The sequence below is a fragment of the Diabrotica virgifera genome, chromosome 2 (assembly GCF_917563875.1).
Source record: "Diabrotica virgifera virgifera chromosome 2, PGI_DIABVI_V3a".
Taxonomy (NCBI): domain Eukaryota; kingdom Metazoa; phylum Arthropoda; class Insecta; order Coleoptera; family Chrysomelidae; genus Diabrotica; species Diabrotica virgifera.
Genome location: NC_065444.1, coordinates 280288758 through 280310039, shown reverse-complemented (window position 1 = coordinate 280310039; position 21282 = coordinate 280288758). Strand labels below are relative to the sequence as shown.

At 32.8% G+C, this 21282-nt stretch overlaps 1 protein-coding gene and 1 non-coding gene across 2 annotated transcripts; one reads left to right on the top strand and one right to left on the bottom strand.

Moving 5' to 3' along the window:
* Positions 1 to 1495: 1495 nt before the first annotated feature.
* LOC114332104 (homeobox protein goosecoid-like) lies at positions 1496 to 20212 on the top strand. The gene is made up of 3 exons (XM_050644707.1): positions 1496 to 1920; positions 19500 to 19744; positions 19947 to 20212. The coding sequence occupies exons 1-3, from the start codon at positions 1581 to 1583 to the stop codon at positions 20064 to 20066; spliced, it is 705 nt and encodes a 234-aa protein (XP_050500664.1). The 5' UTR covers positions 1496 to 1580; the 3' UTR covers positions 20067 to 20212.
* On the bottom strand, positions 10212 to 10283 carry Trnam-cau (transfer RNA methionine (anticodon CAU)). The gene has a single exon. It is a non-coding gene; the product is annotated as a tRNA-Met (tRNA).
* Positions 20213 to 21282: the final 1070 nt, after the last annotated feature.

The following is a 21282-nucleotide window of genomic DNA, read 5'->3' as shown; positions in this document are numbered from 1 at the left end:
TGAAAAGCTCGATGCAAAGTCATAATAGCTTCATGTCTGGATGACCACCGGGTTTCACATATCGTTTTAAGTGTTGGCAAACGCGATGAATTCAAAGTCATAATAGTACCTATATCAAAGACATAGTACCTATATCCCATCTTTTAATACTTGCACTAAAAAACATATAATCTCTTAATTATATCGTAAAAAAACAACTCCTTTACACCAGCAACGGCATTATTCAGCACTAGGTTCAGCTTATGGGATACACAATGAACATAGGAAGCTGTTTTTTCAATGTCAGTTATGCGCCTTTGTACGCCTGAATATACACCACTCATAACGCTTGCCCCTTCATATCCCTTTCTTCTGCAGTTGTGTACGGAAAGGTGCTTTGATTGTATAAGTTTTAAAATTTCATATACAAGACCTTCTGCACTTTGGTCTAATATGTGAATAAATCCCAATAAACTTTCAACAACTTTTGCTTTGTTGAATTAGTTTTATCGCACGTTATTTTTACATACATACCGGAAAATAAAACTAAGCTGATCGTGTTTTGAAATATCTTGAGTAGTATCAAGAATTATTGAATATAACGTTGTGTATTTGGGGGCTCAAGTAATTTGTTTTTAAGTAAGGTAGTTTTTGTCGGTTAATTTGGCTAGAAAATGAACCGCCGCCAAAAAATTACCTTTTTATATTCACTTTCATCCAAACTACCATCACGCCCCGGAAAGAGTAAGAGTTATGGCAATTACCCACTTCATTACTTCCTTCCAAATTCCCTATTTTAATGCTTATTAGGAAAATATGTTTTGGTCCCCAATTTAAAGAACGTAGAAGTATTAAGCTTGAAGGTTTTAAGGGGCCCCTTCTAACGTCGCCCCCCTCCCCACCTTGCGGGCCCTAATATGTTTTGGTTCCCAATTTAAAGAACGTAGAAGTATTAAGCTTTAAGCTAGAAGGCTTTAAGGGGCCCCTCCTAACGTCGCCCCCCTCCGCCATGCGGGACCTGCGGGCCTGTCAGCTACGCCACTGATTAGGGGAAGTCTAGGAGTGGCTCCAATATTGATGCCAAAATGAGAGAGCATAGATTAAGATAACTTAGTCATGTTCAATGTCGAGTGTTAATCATCCAATACGAAGAATTATTGTATTAAGGAAGGAAAAAGTAGGCGAGGAAGACAGAAAATCTGGGGAGAGACGCTTAAGCAGGGCATGCTAGTAAAGGGAATTGTTGCAAAGGCAAAGGGAATTATGAAGATGGATGTAAGTATATCTAATACTTCTGATAAATTGTGCAACAAAAAATAATTAAAATTAAACAATATTGATTGTGATATTATTATTTTGGAAAATTGAAATACCTTTTAAAAATCAAAATTTTATGAAATTATTAAAATAATTTTTTAAGCCCCCCCTGTATAAATTTCTTTAACCACAACAAATAGTTAATTAAAATACCAACTCAACTAATATTTTTCCTATCAAAAAGATAAATCTCCACAATATCGCACACAGGAATACGTCCGTGCCACCGCAAACATGCTTTTAAAGGTTTAGTCGTTGCCCGGACACAATCTAAAGCATCAACCATGTCTTTTTTCATAGACGACATTTTGAGAACCAAAGATTCCTTGGAAAGACTAGATAATAATCATAATAATCATAGTATACATCAAACTAGTGATAGTAGGCAGAATGTACCCTTAAGTTATGAACATAGTTCAAGTTTTACCCCTGTGGAGAAAAGAAGTGATACGGTAAATCTAGGATTTAGTGACCAAAGAAGTATTTTGCATCAGACTCTTATAAACAGACTGAATTCGCCTTATTATAGAACCAGTGACCATAGAGGCCCCCCTATGGAAAACTATCAACATTTTTGCTACGATCCAGGATACCTTAATTACTACAGAACACTTTATGATAGAGGTAAGACATTAATTCTAAATTTCGAAATCTTAGGTATAATATATTATTCTCCATTGGATACTTATGACAGGTTTTGAGTTCAATAGAAAATCTTTTCTTAAGTTATAGAGCAGTCAATGAGGGTATTTGGCTCCGAATTCCATCCTACTACATCGATTTACTTGATACTTTCACAGTAAGTAGGGAATAGCTCAAGAAACAAAGTCTACCCTATGCCGATGTGTGCTTTTATCTTGGGGATGGTTTCCACCCCTTCTCGGGGGTGGAAAATTTTTTGGTTAAAATAAGCACGGAACTTGCTAGATAACCTAATTCTAAGCAAAAACTGTTCCATAATTTTTTTTTGAAAACTCAATACTTTTTGAGTTATTCGTGGTTGAAAATTTACCATTTTCATTGAAAAAATGACAACTTTTCGGACGGTTTTTTGCGAATACCTTAAAAACTATGCATCTAACGAAAAAAATTATATAAAATATTTTTTCCACCTACCTCCACCGAAAGTATACTTTTCCTGACCTGATTGTAGGGAGCAAAGTTGTACTTTTCCTCCCTAGGGAGGAAAATATTTTTCCTCCCTAGGGAGGAAAAGTAAAAGTGACGTCATGATATTTCATTCATGAAATATAACTTATTGACGCCCTGTACAATATTTACTTTCTATTACGTAAGTATTTATACATTTTAACGTTTATTTATAAAACACCCTGTATTTTGCAGAATGGTAACTTTTTATTTTGATTTAATGTTTACATTAATAATTTGACTTATATTTGACAGTTGACAGTTATATTGTACCTACTTGTTAGTTTTAGTTCTAATAAAGTTTGTTGGTTAGTTACATAAATAAATTAAGTAAAAATGAAAAAATGACTTGTTATTTGAGGAAGGTGGAAAAACCATATGTATAACATGGGAGTAAAGTGCCTTTTCCTCCCTTGAATGATTACTGCCCTCCGCTACGCGTCGGGCAGTAAACTTCATTCTCGGGAGGAAAAGTAGCACTTTCCTCCCTTGTTATACAAATAACTATTGTAGCTTATAAAATAACAAAGAGATTCATTCCATCATGAATCTTTTAGTTATAATACAAAACGAGATATGGTAGGTGAGAAAAGTTTGTTTTTTGATGCATGCTCAAATCGGTGCATTTTAGGTGCATAATGCTGAACATACATTTTGTAGTGCTTGAAAAGACCTTTAAAATGAGCAATATTAAATGTCGATTACATTCAAACTAAACGACATATGCTGCAAAAAAATTGATGACTAATGTATTTTAAGAAAAATTGAGAAGTGTATTTAACCCCTCATCCATCAGAATTTTAATGCATCTTTTCCTTCTACAGTACTTTTTATCATAGTGTTATATCTATGTTCAAAAAGTTGGACTGGTTTAAAATGAATATTTATGGAAAAAAATAAGATCAAATTATAGAGCGCATTTTTAAATTTTCTTAAAAATGTTCCTTTTTCTCCATGTAACTCGAAAATGATAAGAGATACGAAAAAAGATACCCCACAAAAATGTAGGGTTTTTTAGATAAAAATTTCGTTTTGCTTTTTAATTATTGTATCTCTTATAATTTTCAAGTTACATGGAGAAAAAGGAAGATTTTTAAGAAAATTTAAAAATGCGCTCTATATTTTATCTTATTTTTTTTCAAAAACCATTTATTTTAATCCCGTCCAACTTTTTGAACATAGAAATACCACTATAATAAAAGGTAATGCGGAAGTAAAACTATGCATTTACATTCGGGTGGATGGGGGTTAAAATTACTTCTCATTTTTTCTTAAAGTACATTATTTATCAATTTTGTTTGCATCAGATCTCGCTTAGTTTGAATGTAATCGACATTTAATATTGCTCATTTTAAAGGTCTTTTCAAGCACTATAAAAGGTATTTGTTGCATTATACACATAAATCGACCTTTTCTCTGTTATTTCAAGTTGAATTCACCAATTTAAGCATGTACCAAAAAAACAAACTCTTTTCATCTACGACATCTCTTTGTGTATTATTACTAGAAGATTTATGAAGGCAAGTGTCTCTTTGTCTTTTTATATGCTACAAAAATGTTTTATATAGTTTTCTTAGTTAGATACATAGTTTTTAGGGTACAGTCGACTCGCGTTAATTCAAACCTGCGATAATTCGAATCTCTCTATAATTCAAAGTTATCACAAGTTCCCTACAAAATCTCTTTATATTTCGAACTAATACATTTTTATACACTTGGTAATTCGAACGAAAAATATCATTACTATATAACAAAAAGACGCGTTAATTCGAACTCATCGGCGTCCAACACTCGACAATTCAAAGTTGGATGATGAAGAACCAGCAATAGAACCATTAGTTGACATCAGCGGTGTGAGTTTTTCTGACTTTGTTCAAGTGGATGAAGATGTTGCTGTCTCAGGTTCACTAACCGATGGCGAAATTTTATCTGCGACAGATACGAATGAAAAAAGTAACGATGAAGATGAGTACGATACATCAGAACCTTTGGCAGAAGTTTCAGTTAAGGAAGCAAGCTCCTCATTTGATACCTTACAAACCTTCTGTCTACAAAACGAAAGTGATGAAAAAGCATTTCAGGCACATCTTCTCTTAAAAAAATTATTGAGCAGTCTGAGCAGCAGCAATGAGCTTTGAAGCAAGCCAGTATAATACAGTTCTTTCCAAAGATTGATTAATTCACATTAGGAATACATACATGTATGTATGCACACGAATGTAATACCTCTAAACTTTTGTCATCGTTATAGAATATGTAACAGTTGATAAATAATCAACACTTAATAATTCGAAGTTTTATTTATTTTCTCTCACAAATTTCGAACCATTTGATATTTCAAACACTCAATAATTCGTAATATTTTAAGAGTCCCTAGAGTTTCGAATTAACGAGAGTCGACTGTATTCGCAAAAAACCGTTCGAAAAAATGTTATGTTTCAATGGAAATGGCCTATTTTCAACCACGAATAACTCAAAAAGTATCGAGTTTTAAAAAAATATATAAAACAGTTCTTGCTTAGAAGTAGGTTCTCTAGCGAATTCCGTGATAATTTTAACCAAAAAATTTTCCACCCCTTCAAATGGGTGGGAACCACCCCCAGGATAAAAGCACACATCGGCATAGGGTAGACTTTGAATAAGGAGATAAGTAGAGGCTATTCCCAAAATTTCATTAAAATCCATGCAGTAGGATAGAATTCGGAGGTAATACCCTATTATTGCTCCCATTGACTGGCGTTAATAATGTAATTTTATTTTTTAACAATATTATTTTTATCTTTAATACCTTTTTTAGTAGCCCAATAAATGACCATTTTGGAGTGTAATTTCCAGGGGCAACTCCGAATTGCATCAAAATTTGGATTTAGGTTATACTTACCCTCCATTTCAAAGTTGAATTTGTGCCGTCGGTTGCTTTTACTTGGGGGGTGACATGTACCCCTTCTTGGGGGGTGAAAAACGCGTGTTTAAAATAAGGCCGGAAATGGATAAATTGGCTTATTTTTAGCACCTTTTGTTCTATAAAGTTTTTTACGTAAGTCAATACTTTTCGAGTTTTCGCGATTTAAAATGTTGATTTTTCGACAAAAAAACTACCTACGTTTTCAGAAGTTTTTTCCCAAATAATTCAGAAAGTAGGTAAATATTTTATCGAAAAAAATATATTTAGCAAAAGTGTAGCCTATAACGAAACGAAAAAAATGGTGCAACAGTAAAGTCTACAAATTGAGTAGAAGCAACGTTGTAGCTCATGAAAAATACGTTCCTATTCGTCTAATTCCAAATCGAATAATTCAACGCCAAATCACCGAAGAAAGAAGCGTTTTTCGGGAAAACCTTATTAATATTTTTAAATTTACGAATAAAACTTATTATTTGTTTTTTACAAACGTTTTCAGCATAAAAAATAAACGAGTTACACTGAAAAAAAAGTTGGCCTTTTTTTTTATTAAAAAAAAAATCGTGAAAACCTCCTTCTATTTAGCACCCTAAATGAAATTAATCGTTTGGCTTCACCATCTATTTTAACTATGTGTGTATTGTTTATATGATCTGTAAGTTTGATTGGTTTGAAGTGCTTATTTTTGAAAACATTTGGTTTTACAGTAAAAAAAAATCTAAGAATTTTTGAAAAATTTCATTTTTTCAAAATAACAAGTATTAGTGATAAGAAAAATCTTAAAGAGTAAAAAAATGTAGGTTTTACTATTATAAATATGCTAGTTTTATTTTGTTTCTCCGTAAGACAAAAATTGGTTAAGATATGGCTGTTCAAAATTTGCATACACTCGTGATTACTGACCCATTCAAGCTTTCTCAATATTATAATCCTTTCAGAAATAAACACTTAAAACCGGTGAGACTGACAGATCACATAAAAAATAGATAGGTAAGTAAATTGTTTGTAAAGCGGTAGCGATTAATTTCATTTGGGGAGCTAAACACTGCGAGATTTTCATGATTTTTTTACAAAAAAAGAGAGGGCCAACTTTATTTTGAGCGTAACTCGCTTATTTTTAATGCTAAAACTTTGGTTAACAATTAAAACAAAGCTCTTTATAAACACTTTAAACAAGTTTAAATGGGCTTTTCCCAAAAAGTGCTTAATTTTTCGGTGATTTCACCTTGAAATATTCAATTTGGAATTAGACGAATAAGAACGTATTTTTCATGAGCTACAACTTTGTTTTTATTTAATTGATAGACTTTATTGATACACCATTTTTTTGGGTTTTTTATAAGCTACACTTTTGCTAATTATATTTTTTTCGATAAAATATTAACTTTTTGAGTTATTTGCGAAAAACCGTCTGAGAACGTAGTTTTTTTGTCGAGAAATCAACATTTTCAATGGCAAATAACTCAAAAAGTATCGACTTACGTAAAAAACTCTATAGAACAAAAGTTGCTTAAAATCAGTCAATTTATTCATTTCCGATTTTATCTTGAACGTATGTTTTTTCATCCCCGAGAAGGGGTGACTGTCACCTCCCAAGTAAAAGCAACCAACGGCACAATTTCAACTTTGAAGTGGAGGGTAAGTAGAACCTAAATCCAAATTTTCATGCAATTCGGAGTTGCCCCTGAAAATTACACGGTATCGCCGAATTTCCCGTTCATTTACTGGGCTATAGGGCAGTATATTGTTTGTTATTGGCTTATTATTGGCAATAAATTGTTTAAAATTTTTGAGTAAAGGAATTGTTTTCCAATTAGGGATGATTGATTAATAATTTTTGTTTAGTTATAGTATTAACGGCACTAAATAATCGTTTTTTAATCGATCATTACGTTCGCAATATTGCTATAAACTTGTCAAGTGGGTATTACAAGTGTGATCAATTGTGCGATATTGTAATAATATGTATATGCACTTTGAGATTAGACGTATTTTATTATGGTAGCAATTACCTATTGCCTGATCAATATTTATTCAGGATTAGAATGACGAATATAACATATTATATTCGGTAGTAGATTCGGAGACCCCAATTTTCAATATCTGTTAAAAAGATACGCAAACTAACGATAAATATAATTATTAAATACATTAATACGAAGAACAAAACCAGAATAAAAGTCGAGAATGAACTAATAACATCGGAAGTAGAAATCAACTAAGGAATCCGACAAGGGGATATAGCTTGAGCCCATTGCTTTTTAATTTAGTAATGGACAAAATCGTAGAAAACTTAACCCGTGTGTCCAGGTAATATTGATAATTTTGTCGCGCAATTGGTAATTACCTACGTTTTCTTTCTTCTTTAAGTATCACCTCCTAATCGGAGATTGGATATCATCATCACTATCTTTACTCTATCTACCGTTGCTTTGAAGAGTTCTATTGAACTGCATTTAAAACAGTCCCTTAAATTTTTCAATCATGGCACTCTCCTTCTTCCTATACTCCTTATAGTCTAAGAGCTAGTGAATCCTCCGACTAACGGTCGTCCTGTAAGGCTAGAAATTTTTCTAGTGATAATTCATAGCACACCAAGGCTAAAAACCATGACCTGGCAGGCCTCAGCGGTGCACGTGTATCTACCAGGTGAATCGAAAAGTGCAAATTTAGGGGGTAAAATAAACTTTCTCCTGTAAGGTTTAAATTTAAGTATGTGTTTGAGTAAGTCATATTAGAAGAAATGTGTATAATGACAGGCGATTCTGAAGAGCATAAGACCTTGCCAGGCGAGGGGAAAGATTAGGGGTTTTTCCTAAAATTATTTTTTTTGCATCGAACAAATTTTTTTTAAGTTTTTTGAATCATTCCAAACAGAAAAGGTCTTTAGTAATTTTTTTCTTAAGTTATTAGTTTTTTGTTATATAAGCGATTGAAAATTTTGAAAATTGCGAAATCGGCCATTTTTAACATTAAATCGGGCATTTATCTAAAAATTCCAAAGTGGCCAAGGTAGGTAGATAGTCTTTAAACATTGATTAGTGAAATCTCAAAGAGTTTTTTGCAATACGATATCGGAAACCCCTTTGTTTTTTAATTGCTAATCACGCGGGCGCGACACTGTTTGAGGACGTTTGAATTGGCATAAATTCATTATCTCGAGAATGGGCAAATTTTAAGAGAAATCCTTAGACAGGTTGATTTTTATTTTTAAATTAGGACTTTTTGGCATATATATAATACTAGTGACGTCATCCATCTAAGCGTGATGAAGTAATTGATGATTTTTTTAAATGAGAGTAGGGGTTGTGTGATAGCTCATTTGAAAGGGTATTTAATTCTCCATTCACTAATATAAACATTAGCATATTATTTATACAGGGTGTACAAAAAAAATTTTTATTAAATTAACTTTGGTTAAATTTGACAAATAGAAGAAATTTGTTTTGTACACCCTGTATAAATAATTATGTTAATGTTTATATTAGTGAATAGAGAATTAAATAACCTTTCAAATGAGCTATCACACAACCCCTACTCTTATTTTTAAAAAAATCATCGATTACGTCATCTCGCCCAGATGGATGACGTCACTAGTATTATATATATGCCAAAAAGTCCTAATTCAAAAATAAAAATCTACCTGTCTGAGGATTTCTCTTGAAATTTGCCCATTCTCGAGATAATGAATTTATGCAAACTCAAACGTCCTCACTTATACCAGTGTCGCGCCCGTTTGATTAGCAATTAAAAAAACAAAGGGGTTTTCGATATTTTATTGCAAAAACCTTTTCGGGATTTTCATCAATCAATGTTTGAAGAATATCTACGTACCTTGGCAACATTGAAATTTTTAGATAAATGTCCGATTTAGGGTTAAAAATGGCCGATTTCGCAATTTTCAAAATTTTCAATCGCTTATATAACAAAAACTGTTAACTTAAGAGAAAAATCACTAAAGACCTTTTTTGTTTGGAATTATTCAAAAAACCTAAATAAAATTTGTTCGATGCAAAAAGAATAATTTTAGGAAAAACCCCTAATCTTTCCCTTCGCCTGGAAAAGGTCTTATGCTCTTCAGAATCGCCTGTCATTGTACACATTTCTTCTAAATGACTTACTCAAACACATACTTAAATTTAAACCTTACAGGAGAAAGTTTATTTTACCCCCTAAATATGCACTTTTCGATTCACCTGGTAGATACACGTGCACCGCTGAGGCCTGCCAGGTCATGGTTTTTAGCCTTGGTGTGCTATGAATTACCACTAGACAAATTTCTAGCCTTACAGGACGACCGTTAGTCGGAGGGTTCACTAGCTCTTATTACTCCTCTTATCTTTCCCTGTAATATTTGTCTGAGCATTAGGTCCAATTCTCGCAATACTTCCGTGTTCATTTTGTTGCAGATAATTATTTTGTCATTTTTCCAAACATTTCTTGCTATTTCTATCCTGGCCCTTATTTCTGTTGTTTCATCATTATTTTCTGAAATCCAGATTCCCAGATATTTGCCTCTATCAACACTTTCTATTGGTAGGTACATTTCTAAAATGTATGCTTGTTTGTATAATTTATTTTTTTAGTTATTATCTTATTATATTTGGACTTTTTTATATTCAGATAATGCCATGATATTATTTTCTTTTTATCTGTGAAAATGGAATTCTGGTGCAGTTTTATTAATCGAAAGGCAAAATAAGTAATTTTTTATAATGATTCACGGATTTTAGGAAAATTATTGTTTTTAGCTACTTCACTTTACATTTATACTTCAAAATTAAAAATCTGAAATAAAACATAAAATGAAATTTTTTTAATGAAAAAATGATTTCTAAAAAATTAAAAGAAAAACAAAAAAGTTTAGCAGAGCGTGGTTTCGATCCACGGACCTCTGGGTTATGGGCCCAGCACGCTTCCACTGCGCCACTCTGCTGTGTACAACGATTTGTGGAATTGTACTAAAATAACGAAACATAGCTAAAACTTTATTTTTAAGATTTTTCTTAACACGTTGAGTGCGTATATAATGAGTTAAGACTTATACTCTTACTCTGAACAGAGTTTTCTTATAGCATGTCTAAATATTGTGTTACTAATATAGGCTTGACTCAATTGATTGCAATGAAAATTAGATTTTAAGTACCTAATGTTAAAACATTTCGATATCCACTCCAGAAATCGTTTTCAAAAAAGATTATCGAAGTGTAAAATGTTAGTTAAAATGAAATTTTCATTATAACCAATAATTGTGGCCTGACCCCTTATATATTAAACACAATATTTATTCTTTTTTATTTTATTTAGTAAAATGTCTTTTATTGGGTACTTTTTTTATTAAGTAAAAATGTGACATATTTTTATTATATTTTAATATCGATAACAGAACTAAAAATATCCACTATTATTGTTGCTAATCCACAATTTTAGTGGACAGTTATGATATTTGTATAGGTACATGCATGTCATCTTTCCTATTTGAACAATCTACAAATTAATTTAGAGAATATGAAAATCTTCAACTCTAACTTTTGATTCATTAATTAGTTCTATTATTTTTCTTCTTCTTCTTCTTGCAGTTCTTTCTCCTGTCGGAGCTTATAGCTATTATCATCACAGATACCCGTATCTTATTGGCAGCTGCTCTGAAAAGATCTACTCGAGCCACAACTATAGCAATCTATTAAGTTTCTCAGCCAGGAAATTGTTCGTCTTCCTGGATCTTTTACCTTTGCGCACCTCTGGTAGTGTTGCGTAAATATACCAGCTTTCTTGTTTTGATGTTCTTTGATGACCTCGCAGTTCTTTTGTAGCCTTCTTAACACTTCGGCTTTTGTAACTCGTTGGATCCATGCTATTTTCAAAATCCTTATATAGCACCACATCTTAAATGCTTCCAACTTCTTTATGTATCCACTTTTAGTGTCCAGCTTTCTATTCCATACAAGAAAATCGAGAACACTTAGCATCTTAAGGCACTTATCCCCTCAGCGCCAAAGGAAGGTCTCGATTAAAAAATATGTTTTTTCATTTTTATAAATGCTTGCCTTGCAATTTCAATACGTGTCCAGATTTATCTACCTTGCTTCCTATTTATTTCCAAGAAGGCTACAAAAGGATTGCAAGGTGATAAAGAACATCAAAACAAGAAAGCTGAAATATTTGGGCCACATTATACTATATATGCTGTGAGCTCGTACGTAGAGGGGATATTTAAAAGTTCGCGAGCGCCAGTAGTGACAAGTCTGTAAACGTTTACTGGAAATTTGATTTAAATGTCAAAGTGATTAATTTAAAATTAAAAATAAAAACATTAATTATAAAAAATATTAGTTGGTCAAAGCTGTGGTATATATTTTTAGCTTAAATATACTTACGTTTTAAATAATGAATTTAAGTTTTTTTAATGTTCCATAATATGTAATTATAAATTAATCTATTAATCTTAGCGCCATCTACACGATAATTGTGAAAGTATCCGAAGTAAGAAATTAATATTTCATCAATAGAACGTCAAAATGATTAGCAAAATCTTAAAAAAATCGATTACAATTTAATTACTTTTTGGCGTTGTAAATATTAAGCGATAACAATTAAATAATAAATTTAAAAATTACCGGTAAAAGTTGCATTACTAATCCGCTAGGAGCGACACCAGCGAGGCTCAGAGCGTATGTTGATTTTTTAACCAAGAGGAGTAAACTAAAAAGACAGATTCATACCCAAAAAAGTTACTAGAAAAGTCACCAAATTCATCTTCTTTTTTCGTTGATCATATCGCTAAATAGTTCTAAAAACAACTGTTATTATATAAAAGTAGACTAAAAATCTAAAAATTAAAGGAATAATGCAGAAAACACAAAAAATCGCCGATATACTTAATTAAGCTATAAAATGACAGAAGTGCCAACATTTCATAAATGTCATTAGTGTCAAAATTTAATAATAGTGGAGTAAACTTGCCTGCGGTTGGACCAATTAGAAACAAGCATTACGGCGCGGTAAACTTGAATCACCCCTCTTGGTTAAAAAACAAACATAGAGGTCCGAAATATGAGATATTAATTATCATATAATGCAGGGCAAAATTAGGGGAAAAAGATCCATAGGTCCATAGGTAGAAGAAGAATTTCCTGGCTGAGAAACTTAAGAGAGTGGTATAGTTGTAGTTCAGTAGATCTTTTCAGAGCAGCCGCCAAAAAGGTACGGATAGCTGTGATGATAGCCAACCTCCGATAGGAGAGGGAACTTGTTTTCCCTCGATATCTACCTTCCTACAGTATGTTGCTTAGAAATAATCATGAACTTGGTTTTCTTAACATTCATATGTAGTCCATGTGCGAAGATGTATAGGTGTTGTTGTCCTTACACTTCGTCCTGGTGCCTTTGTTTCGCGCACTAGTCATAGGTCGCTGGTTTTTCCCCTTGGGAAACTGAATTTTCTTTCCTTAGGGAAATGGTTTTACTTTTTCTATACTTGTGCGAAGGACCACCCAAGGTTTTGGGACAAATGAAATATGCGAAAAGAACGTTTTCACTAAGTCTATTTACTAAAAACAATTACAATATCGAAATTTTGGACGCCGATAGCTTGCTTGCGATAGCTCAATAAACGCACTCTATGAGTACGAAAACATAAAAAAAAGAATTGGCACTAGTTACTCAACACGTATTAAAGAGTCCGGTTTGCGCGGAACCGAGAGCTCCAACTCTTGACCGTCCCGTCTGGCTCTTGCAACTGTCCTCCTTCCGAACACAGGAACACCCCCCAACCCCTTTCGTCGCAACCGTCTTCCGAATTTCTTCAGAATTTCCTTTTTTGGTTAAAGTTTACTTTTCGTCTTTCTCGTGAATTGGGTTGTTTGGGAATTATGGATAACAAAAACTGAGAGATAAGAATTTCTAAATATGTACTGTCATTGTTATAATTCTTAAGAACGCATTAGGATTATGTGTAGAAAGTTAGTTTGCAAGAAGGTGTCGGCATTCGTACAGATAATTGAATTTTAAAAAAAAATTTAAAAGTTTATATCTTAAAACTAATATACCGCGTGAGCGAAATTAAACTAATATTAAACATTGTTGTTTAGCAACAGTCCATATTTTATACTAATTTGATGTAATTATTTTACTAATGCAGTTGCAGTGCTTCTAGGCTGTCTGAAAGAACAGCGGTGTCTTCTGCGAATCTTGTGTCTTAGGAAATCTTGAACAACATAAGATTCGCAGAAGACAGCTTCGCTGTGCAGATTGAATAACAATGGGGACAACTCGCAACCCTGTCTAACACCTCTTCTGATTTCTATAGTTTCTGTTTTGACATTTTCGATTATTTTTCTATGAATCGCTAAACAATTTTCTTTGTTCTTATGTCTTGATATTTAAAAAATACTTATATATTTTTGCACGAAGATAGGCACTTATCATTTAAATCTATTTACCTACCTATCGCACGTCAGACGGATTTCCTCAACACGGTAATACACGATAAATGAAATGATTAATTGTGGCGTTAATCCAAAAATGGCACTTTTGTGGTTCCGTACATTTCTTACCTACAAACCACTTTTTATACATTTAACATCTATTTATACGTACTTTATCACTGATAAGTGCACTATTGTATGTCGCACAATTGTGTTTTTTAATTGTATAGTTATATAATATAATGGCAATTAATTTTAAATCTATGCAGGGACGTAGCGTGTGGAAAATAAATAAGGGATACAATAAAATACTTCTTCTTTTGTGTTTGGTCTCCCAATCGGACGTGGGATATCATCATCACTATCTTTACTCCATCTACTGCTGCTCTGAAGAGTTCTATAGAACTGCATTTAAATCAGTCCCTTAAATTCTTCAAGCAGGACACTCTTCTTTTTCCTATACTCAGTCCGCCTCGCAGGACCGTAACTACGATGTTAGGGGCCCCGTGGCAAAGATGATCTGGGCGCCCCCTGCCGGGGGGTCTGGGTTTCTGGAACCTACATATTGCTATTTTAGTTGACCAACACAAAAAAAAATTGAAATCACCTTATTTTTTATTCGCTTAAAAAAAATTAAAAGAAAAACAACAAAATGAACAGATAGGTAGTAAAACAAAATGAGATAATATAATGAAACAATAAAAAGAAAATTTCTTGAAACTTCAAAACCGAATGAAAAAATATGAAGATATGAAGGTTTATTTAGAGAAAATGCAGGAAGGGGTAAATCGGATTGCTGAGGAGATACAGAAAATTGAAAAGGTGGAAGAAAAGTTCATGAATGTGGTAAAATTCGACATCGAAAAAGTGGAAGAAAAATTTACGAAGATAGGAACATGTCAAAAAGGAGGATACCGTCGGGAAGTAATTGTATACAGCTCTAATGAGAGCAGAATCCTATTTGACGAGGATATTAAAAAACGATATCCGGTACCTTCAGCAGTGACACTCTTGAAGGCGAATACCGTCACTGCTTAGATTTATTATGCTGTGGTACTGGTAGGGCTGATTCCAATGTGCTCATTCCATCTTTACCCTTACCTTTCTTTTCAATATGTGGTACATGTGGTTCCGTTCACGTACCAAGATGTGGTCTGGGGTAAATTGGTTAAGACAAAGTAGCTGGGACCGGGGGCCGCTATTCCGGTTGCATTTGAAGAGTACAGGGGAAAAACAAAGAATGTTACATTTTATACATGTTGAGATAAACGCCAATAAAGGTTTAATTCTTATGATATCTAAAAACTACTTAGGAGATTCTTAGCAGATTCTAGCAATTATTAGTTTATAATCTTAATATAATATTAATCTATATTAACTTATTAATTTAATAATGCACCAAAAAACTGCTAACATTCCATATTTTTGTCCAGTGGCGCGCAGACAATCCTGGTCCTTCGCCTGGAAACAAATCTTTTAAAAATTTATATAGACTAATCTTTCTGGTTATTGTTCTGAATTGATAGTCTAGTCGATAGTACTCAGTTTTTGCTATCACATGGTGAGAAAAGCCAAAATTCATGAAAAACTGACATTCCTTGTTTTTCCCCTGTACTCTTCATTTTAGTTTTTATTTCACCAAAATAACTAATTTCCTCAGTAACAATTTATATCTTAGAAAGGTCTCGGGGGCCCCAGCTTAGATCGGCCCCACTTCCAATGGCATTTAGGTTTTATTACGCCCAAATAACTAATTTCCTGAGTATTAATTTAAATTTTTATGCTAAGGTCTCGGGAGCCCCAGCTCAGCTCAGGCCTCAGGGGCCCCTTCTAAGGGACCTTTTCCAATTGCATTTTAGTCGAAAATACTAATGTCTAAAGTAAAAACTTAAAATTTTATGTTCAGTTCTAGGGTGCCCCTGTAAGGTCTTTTTAAAATTGTGTCATTTGAAAATATTTCGTTGGGATTGGCTTTTAAAATACATATTTTTATTTTCCTCGTTAAACTCTATGCACGGTTAAAAAAGGGGCACCTGCGGGGCTTCGGGGCACCGCTCCAGTTGCCCCAATGGTAGTTACGGCTCTGCCACCTCGTCTTTCCCTGTATTATTAGTCTTAGCAGTTCATATCGCTGTCCCCTCATTACGTGTCCCAGATATTGTAACTTTCTTATTTTTATTGTGTTTATTATTTCATGTTCTTTGCCCATTTCTCGCAATACTTCCGTGTTCGTTTTTTCTGTGTTCATGCTATTCTAAGCATCCTTCTGTAACACCACATTTCAAATGACTGTAACTTATTTATGTTTTCCTGTTTCAATGTCTAGCTTTTAAGTCCATATTGCAGTAATGAGAACACGTAACATCTCAAAGCTCTTACTCTCAGTTCTAATCTAAGGTCTTTGGTGCAGAGAATTGTTTTCATTTTTACAAACTTCTTGCTGTTTCTATATTGGCGATTATTTCTGTTGTTTGATCATTATTGTCTGAAATCCAGGTTCCTAGGTATTTATATTTATCAACCCTTTCTATCGGTACATTTCCCAAATGTATGCATTTTTGTATGTTTGTTTTCTTAGTAATTATCATATATTTGGTCTTTTTCATATTCATTTTCAGTCCATATTCCTCACAGAAACTGTTCGTTTTGTTTAGTAGTAATTGAAGCATTAAATAGTAATGGAGACATAATACACATCCTTCCCTAACACCTCTCCTGATTTCAATTTCTGGACTGGGTTCGTTATTTACAGTCACCGGCACAAAAAACGGGCACCCCAAAAATGGGTCATTTTTGATGTCTCGTACCTCCTAAACCTGTTGCCCGATTTAAGTAATTGTTTTAATATGTTATAGCCCTATTCTTTAACAATATCGCTGTAAGAATATTGTTGCTAGACAGGTAAATTTTCATTGTATACCGGGTGTACCAATCAAACTGGGTTTTTTTCTAAATTTTTACAACACCCTGTGGAATATTCTAGCCTTTATAAAATATTGAAATTAAAACCCAACTATGACCCCAGGTTTTCTTAACATTCTGTTTTTTATTCATTCGCTTATGTTGGATAATAAAAAAGTTAGGGACTAACTAACAACTAGCCATGTTCTTTATCAATACAGGGTGTTTCTAAATAAGTGCGACAAACTTTAAGGGGTAATTCTGCATGAAAAAATAATGACTGTTTGCTTGATAAACCTATGTCCGCAAATGCTTCGTTTACGAGATACGGGATGTTAAATTTTGTCCTACTAATTGACGATTTATTTATTGCTCTAAAACCGGTTGAGATATGCAAATGAAATTTGGTAGGTTTGAAGAGGTAGTTATTCCGCATTTTTTGACATACAATTAAGAATTTATATTCACCATTGGCGTGCATACGGGTCATATTACCCGCATGCACGCCAATGATAAGTATACAAATTTTAGTTGTAGTATGTCAGAAAATGCGCAATAACTACCTCTTAAAACCTGCAAAATTTCATTTGCATATCTCAACCTGTTTTAGAGCAAAAAATAAATGGTTAGTTTGTAAAAAAAAATTCAACATCCCGTATCTCGGAAACGAAGCATTTGCGGACATATGTTTATCAAGCAACGGTCATTATTTTTACATGCAGAATTACCCCTTAAAGTTTGTCAAGAGAAGTTTGTAAAGAACATGGCTAGTTGTTAAACTCCCTAACTTTTTTATTATCAAACATAAGCCAATAAAAAACACAATGTTAAGAAAACCTGGGGCTATATAGTCGAAATTCAATAGGATTGTCAGGGTATCGTCAAAATTGATAGCCTCTGGAGGGGCCTAAGACGAGAGACGAGTGCAGTTTAATGGTGGTGTGAACATTTTTAAAATAAGGGAAAATAAGGACTAATAAACAAATAAATATATGCCACTTGCCATCAAGTATTTACGAAATACAAAATGTCTGCCCTGACAATCCTATTGGATTTGAAGTATAGTTGGATTTTAATTTCAATATTTTATAAAGGCTAGAATATTCATCCACATGTGTGGAAAATTCTGTTTGAAAAGGTGTTGTGAAAATTGAGAAAAAAACCCAGTTTTTGATTGGTACACTCGGTATACAATGACAATTTACCTGTCTAGCAACAATATTATTATAGCGATATTGTTAGAGAATAAGGCTATAGCCTACTAAAAAAATTACTTAAATCGGACAACAGGTTTGGTAGATACGAGACATCAAAAATGACCTATTTTTGGGGTGCCCGTTTTCTGTGCCGGTCAGTGTATTACAATTTGTGCTCTTTGACACTAGCAATTTATTTCTCAACATACCTAATCTCCTTTTATCTTGATATACTTGACCCATCGATGCGCCAACTTCTTTAACCTGTGTGTAATAGCTATTTGTATAACAAGGGAGGAAAGTGCTACTTTTCCTCCCGAGAATGAAGTTTACTGCCCAACGCGTAGCGGAGGGCAGTAATCATTTAAGGGAGGAAAAGGCACTTTACTCCCATGTTATACATATGGTTTTTCCACCTTCCTCAAATAACAATCATTTTTCCATTTTTACTTTATTTATGTAACTAACCAACAAAATTTATTAGAACTAAAACTAACAAGTAGGTACAATATAACTGTCAACTGTCAAATATAAGTCAAATTATTAATGTAAACATTGTTAAATCAGAATAATAATTTACTGTTTTTTACCATTCTGCAAAATACAGAGTGTTATTAAATAAAAGTTAAAATGTATAGATACTTACGTAATAGAAAATAGATATTGTACAGGGCGTCAATAAGTTATATTTCACGAATGAAATACCATGACGTCAGTTTTACTTTTCCTCCCTAGAGAGGAAAAATATTTTCCTCCCTAGGGAGTAAAAGTACAACTTTGCTCCCTACAATCAGGTCCGGAAAAGTATACTTTCGGTAGAGGTAGGTGGAAAAATACGTTTTACACCTACCTCTACCGAAAGTATACTTTTCCGGACCTGATTGTAGGGAGCAAAGTTGTACTTTTCCTCCCTAGGGAGGAAAAGTAAAAGTGACGTCATGGTATTTCATTCATGAAATATAACTTATTGACGCCCTGTACAATATCTATTTTCTATTACGTAAGTATCTATACATTTTAACGTTTATTTATAAAACACTCTGTATTTTGCAGGATGGTAAAAAACGGTAAATTGTTATTTTGATTTAACAATGTTTACATTAATAATTTGACTTATATTTGACAGTTGACAGTTACATTGTACCTACTTATTAGTTTTAGTTCTAATAAATTTTGTTGGTTAGTTACATAAATAAATTAAGTAAAAATGAAAAAATGACTTGTTATTTGAGGAAGGTGGAAAAACCATATGTATAACATGGGAGTAAAGTGCCTTTTCCTCCCTTGAATGATTACTGCCCTCCGCTACGCGTCGGGCAGTAAACTTCATTCTTGGGAGGAAAAGTAGCACTTTCCTCCCTTGTTATACAAATAGCTATTTCTCGAGGTCTGCAAATGGCCAGGTGGCTAAATAGGGAAAATACGATGGATGGGCAACAATTGAAACAGCCGTTTTATCTACTTTTTTGAATAATAGAATTAATTCGCTCGTTCTCCATTCTTACGGTATTTTATTATGTTTTATAATTTTGTTACTTATTGTTGTTAATGATGCTGTCATTGCTGCTCCACGGTCTTACTAAATATTAAAATGTAACTCATTTTTAAATAATTTTATTTGTATTTCAGATTATTGCTCGATAAATCGTCAAAAACCATGGACACCTTCACCGTACGACAATCAAGCCAACAACTATTTATCATATGCGATGCAATATAAATACATGTACAGTCCAAGTAAACGAAAAGGTGGACAAGTACGCTTTACAGCGAACCAAACGGACATACTGGAGAAAAGGTTCTGTTCCAATAAATACCTGAGCCCAGAGGAGAGAAAAGTTTTGGCTGAATCGTTAACTTTATCAGACAGACAGGTAATGTGTTTAAGATCATTCATTCATTCTTCTTCTTAAAGTACCTATTCGTTCCGGATGTTGGCGATTATCATGGCTATCTTGACTTTGTTTACCGCAGCTAGCAACAGTTCAGTCATCTTTTACCATATAAAAAATCGTTTTCAATTTTCAATATACATATAACTCAATATATTTTAACAAAGATTTATTTTTGTTGCAGGTAAAAACGTGGTTTCAGAACAGAAGAGCCAAATGGCGAAGAAGCAATTCTGGTGGTGAGCAATCGCAAGAGAACACAACAGATGATGAAACGAAGAAAACTAACGCAGATAGTAACTAAATGATCTTTCTGTGTCTTATGTCGAAGAGGCTGCTTATTAGCAAACAAGTCACAAGTTGGCGCTATTGTATTTTAACAATATTTTGTGATTTTTATGTAAATAAATATTCGATTTGTATATAAATAAACAATTAAAAACTAAATAATTTATTTCTAATTAAAATGTATTAAACAATTTTAATATTAGTCCAGGGCGCATCTGTTTTGGGATGGACGTTAAGAGGTGACTCAAATTTTTTGCAGAAATTGTTTAAAAATAACTCAAATAATATTTGAATTATCCTCCCACTCAAAAAGGTCCGGAACATTGTTTAAATAATTAAAATGTCAAAATATGAAGGAAAAATTCAATTTTTTTCTTCGTTTTTTGATTATAACTTTAAAAGTATTCATTTTCAAGAAAAGTTTTACTGACATAAAAGTTGCGTAATTAAATTTGCTACAATATAGAATTAGTTGATAATTTAAAAAACAGTCACCCTTGTTGCAAAATAACAATAATTGCGAAAAAAACATAAAAAACAAGTATTCGCATTTTACGTTTTTCAACCATTTATGCCACACCTAGGACCTTCATATTTTACCCAGAAAACCTTTACGATACAGTAAACCAATACTGTAAATTTCATTAAGATCGGTTCAATAGATTTTGCAATCCAGCTTTTGCAAAAAAAATACATGTTGCAGGACTAAAAATAAGGCAGATAGCAAGTTGATTTTTTTTTCATATAGAAGAGTGCTTTTTACTTTTATTTGCAATTTGCAAAATTAAAATCGATTAACTACCACGGCGTCAGAAATTTTTTTAAATAAACATTAATTTTTGAAGCTACGCCCAGGACAACGGTGTTCGATTCACACAAGATGATTTCCACCAAAATTTCTCCCAATCTTTATCTAATATATTATTTTTTTCTTACTCTATATATTGTTGTATTTTAATATTTTAATTTCACAAAAATCAAACTAATTTTATTATTGTTTGTGAAATATTGTTTAAACAAATGCATATGTTTAAAAATAATAAACTTTTATTCTCTAAGTTAAAATCTATGAACAAAGAAAGTTTTTGCTAAAAAAAAGTGTTATTTCAAAGGACAGAGTATGTGTTTTTATTTTGCAATAAACACATTAATTTATTTTTATCGAAATGTACTAAAAATTAAAATGTATCAATCATTATCAAAGGTCATTGGAATGCCCAATCAGAGCAAAC

Bases quoted from the DNA above. Each gene is read 5' to 3' on its own strand.
- LOC114332104 (XM_050644707.1), top strand. From the start codon at position 1,581: ATGTCTTTTTTCATAGACGACATTTTGAGAACCAAAGATTCCTTGGAA. The intron at 1,921-19,499 runs GTAAGACATTAA...TTTGTATTTCAG, and splicing joins CAGAACACTTTATGATAGAG to ATTATTGCTCGATAAATCGT. The intron at 19,745-19,946 runs GTAATGTGTTTA...TTTTTGTTGCAG, and splicing joins TAACTTTATCAGACAGACAG to GTAAAAACGTGGTTTCAGAA.